We start from the raw sequence: 3,528 nt of genomic DNA, 5'->3' as shown, positions 1-3,528 counted from the left end.
CTTTGCGCCGCGAGAATCCACACCGTGCGACACGTTTTATCTTCTTGAGCCCCACCAACCTACGTGCCCAAGCCACTGTCAGACCCACAGCGTCCCTGGTGGGCCCGACTGGTCCTCCCGCGCTTTTTTTTTTCTCTTTTTTTTCCCGTCTTTTCCCGTCCCCAGCTCGATCTACTTATACCTCGCATGCTCGTCCCATCCTCTCCGTGGAAGCTCAAGCTTGAAGGATTCTGATCTGTTGTTTTTGTTGTTCAATCTTCTTCTCTTCCTCTTCCAATTAAACTTAAGCAGCTCCTTCTGAGAATTCGAAAGCAGGGCACGAGGATGACGAAGCAGAGTCTGGTGAGGAACGAGGAGCTACCAGTCGCAGTGGTCTCTCCGGCAGCCATCGCCGAAGCGTTTCCTCACTTATCCTACCCTCCTCCACGTTCCCCCGGCTATCTCCGGTGCAAGAGGCCGGAGAGACGCCTAGACCTTGCCACAGCCGGAAGAGGCAATTCATGGATCGAATCCATCAAGATACAGTCTCCAACCCACGTCAAGTCGTCGTCGACGAGCAGCGCATCAGCTATGTCGGCCGCCCGAGACGCCGAATACGACAGCTGGGTGGTAAGTCCACTTCTTCCAACGACAGCAATTGCGGATTGAAGTGGAATATAATTAACGAGTATTGACATGCGCGCAGAGGATGCATCCCTCGGCGTTGAGCAACTTCGAGGAGGTGATGACGACGGCCAAGGGGAAGCAGGTCGTGATGTTCTTGGACTACGACGGCACTCTGTCGCCCATCGTTGAGGATCCCGACCGCGCCTTCATGTCCGACGAGGTGAGTTACGTGATCTATCAGATGGAAAATATTTCAAGAACTCCCAATTTAAATTGTGGAATTAATTAAACGGTATCATTCATCCTCCCTTAATATTGTTTTCCCTACTCTTTGTCTCCATGTAGATGAGGGAGGCAGTGAAAGAAGTGGCAAGTCATTTTCCCACAGCCATCGTGAGTGGGAGGTGCACAGAAAAGGTGCATTGCCGTTCCATCTTCATTACTATTTTCCCTCCATTTCTCCAATACATTTTTTTTTAAAAAAAAAGAGAAAATTCTTGGACGTGTTCAGGTCTCCAGCTTCGTGAAGCTACCAGAACTGTACTACGCTGGAAGCCACGGCATGGACATAAAAGGACCGGAGGAGGGGACTCAGCATTCCAAAGTCAATGTGTGTGTGCCTCTCTCTTTCTTGGTTGACGAACTATATCAAATTTGCAATTTGCTTACTTATTTAGCGATGCAGACACACTGTGTTCTATGTCAACCCGCCAAGGAGTTTCTTCCGATGATAGATGAGGTGGTGGCTTCCATTGCGAATCTCAATTTCATCTTTGATTTTAGCAGAACTTGTGGGGGTTTCTTTTCCTTACCTAACAATCATACTGTTCCGTGAAAGGTCTGTAAGTCTTTGGAAGACATAGTAAAGAGCATCCCTGGCTCCAGAGTCGAGAACAATAAATTTTGTCTCTCTGTTCACTTTCGATGCGTGGAGGAAAAGGTAATGAAAATTGGACGTTAATTTGGGGAAATGGCTCTGATATTCTTCGCTGGAGATGTAAATTCTTAAGCTTTTTTCTTACTTGCAGAAATGGAATTTACTTGCTGATTTGGTGAAATTAGTGATCATGGATTACCCCAAACTGAAGCTCACCTATGGAAGAAAGGTAAATTAATCTCAAACAAACTTAGATTTTTAGTTGCTTTTTTCTTCGAAGTTACATCAAATTTCGTGGATAAGACTTGTTTGTTTGCATTGTGAAATCAGGTTTTGGAGATTCGGCCGAGTATTAAGTGGGACAAAGGGAAGGCTCTTGAGTTCTTGTTGGAATCTCTTGGTAAACTGAAGCTCTTGAGCTGACCGAAAAGGCATATTATCTTTCTTCTTTTTTTCTTTAATGAAACAACTCGTTTGATTCTTTTGTTTTGGCTTTCAGGATTTGATGGCTACAATAATGTGTTTCCATTGTACATAGGAGATGATTGCACTGATGAAGATGCTTTCGAGGTATGTTACTGTTGGATCTCAAGAGTTGACTGCTGAAAAAGATGAATCTCCTTTAACTACTTGTCGCCTATTTACTAGCCGAGAGCTCTAATTTTGATAAGCTCTTCCTCTTTTATTTTATGGGAAAAAATAAGAGGAATTAAAATGTTCTCTCCTCTTGAGGGATTTCACTTCAAAATTGAATAATAATCTATGCTAGCTTCACCTATCTGTACTTGAAAATGGTATAGCAATCCAGCAAATGTGGCAAGTCTATTCGTTCGCTCCTAGTGCCTCCTCTAATATGTCCCTAGGCCAACACGAAAGAGGTAAATCACGGATGACTATTAGTCATTTAATATAGGTGGCAAGACATGAGGGGAGACATGCTCAAACAGGTCGAATTTATAGCAATCATGCAAATGCCTCAAAAAAGGCAGAGAGAGAGATTCAATCTTCAATTGAAAATGAATATAATGAAGTGCAAGGTTTGTTAAAAAATGGCTTGACCAATCAAGAGTGTGGAGATGAGGGCCACATTGAGATGCCTTTAGAGCTCAGATGACAATAACAAGAACAAAATTACAAGCTATTAAGTTAAAACAAAGATAGAGATGAATTTAATTTTTTCCCCTCCCTCTCCTCTTCTATCTTCTCCTCTCCAGCTTCTTCTCTTCACAATTAGGTATGCTTTGAAGGAATTTGATTATAATTCTTTTTCTAGGTTTTGCGCGATAGAGAGCAGGGCTTTGGCATTATTGTCTCCAAGATCGCAAAAGAAACAAAAGCCTCCTTTTCACTCAGAGAGCCAGCTGAGGTAAGTAGTAATATACAAGATATAACAAGTTTATTTTTCTTTTGGAGAACAAATATAATCAACGTGGAATTTCCAAATAGGTTCTCAAGTTCTTGCATTGCCTAGTGGAGTGGAAACAATTGTCCGAGGAAGGATCTCCGAAAAGTGCAGTTTAATACAGAGAGTAGCAGATCTCATGGATGTTTTTTTTCTTGTCTGTTCCATGATTAAAATATTTTCACTTTTCTTTTTGTTAAATCCCCTCTAATAATAATGATCTGTCCGACACTGCTGCGGCAGGAGGTTTGAAACCCTTATTTATTGGGTTTCTCGACACATTTTGTGAGTCTCTGTAAGGGGAATATTGCAGCCTTTTTTCTGTAAATAAATAAGAAATAAAATTAATCAGATTGAGTTGAAAGAAAATGGAAGAAGAAGAAAAAAAAAGAAACTAGTTAACCCATTTACAAGTCACTCGACTCTCATGGTCTATTTATCCAATCCTTTCGGTGTGAAACAAATCTGTAAAATTATGAACGAGTCAACGAGATGTGTTGTACAATTAGTGTGGTGATGTCAACTTTTCAGCACAGCATGCTATGCAAGCTCAAAGATCTATTGCCGGTAAGCAAAAGCTGATCTGCCCCTGTGCATGCACAGGATCCTCAACTTTTGGAGCAACCAATAAAAAGTACGTGCT

At 42.0% G+C, this 3,528-nt stretch overlaps 1 protein-coding gene across 2 annotated transcripts; it reads left to right on the top strand.

Annotated features, from left to right (window-relative positions):
* Positions 1-212: 212 nt before the first annotated feature.
* LOC121997866 (probable trehalose-phosphate phosphatase 6) lies at positions 213-3,164 on the top strand. Of its 2 annotated transcripts, XM_042552530.1 has the most exons (11): positions 213-609; positions 686-826; positions 952-1,023; positions 1,118-1,216; positions 1,292-1,345; positions 1,445-1,546; positions 1,635-1,712; positions 1,814-1,883; positions 1,983-2,053; positions 2,757-2,849; positions 2,930-3,164. In XM_042552530.1, the coding sequence occupies exons 1-11, from the start codon at positions 325-327 to the stop codon at positions 3,002-3,004; spliced, it is 1,140 nt and encodes a 379-aa protein (XP_042408464.1). In that variant the 5' UTR covers positions 213-324; the 3' UTR covers positions 3,005-3,164. The 2 variants fall into 2 exon arrangements, with proteins under 2 accessions (XP_042408464.1, XP_042408463.1); XM_042552529.1 differs by having other exon boundaries at positions 1,118-1,345.
* Positions 3,165-3,528: the final 364 nt, after the last annotated feature.

The sequence above is a fragment of the Zingiber officinale genome, chromosome 6A, assembly GCF_018446385.1.
Source record: "Zingiber officinale cultivar Zhangliang chromosome 6A, Zo_v1.1, whole genome shotgun sequence".
In the NCBI taxonomy this organism is placed as follows: domain Eukaryota; kingdom Viridiplantae; phylum Streptophyta; class Magnoliopsida; order Zingiberales; family Zingiberaceae; genus Zingiber; species Zingiber officinale.
Note: the sequence above shows the minus strand (reverse complement) of the source record. Positions and strands in the feature narration are given on the sequence as shown.

Coding starts and splice junctions, on each gene's coding strand:
- LOC121997866 (XM_042552529.1), top strand. CDS start 325: ATGACGAAGCAGAGTCTGGTGAGGAACGAGGAGCTACCAGTCGCAGTG. Junction 1,024..1,117: donor GTGGGAGGTGCACAGAAAAG/GTGCATTGCCGT, acceptor GGACGTGTTCAG/GTCTCCAGCTTCGTGAAGCT. Junction 1,346..1,444: donor TTCTTCCGATGATAGATGAG/GTGGTGGCTTCC, acceptor GTTCCGTGAAAG/GTCTGTAAGTCTTTGGAAGA.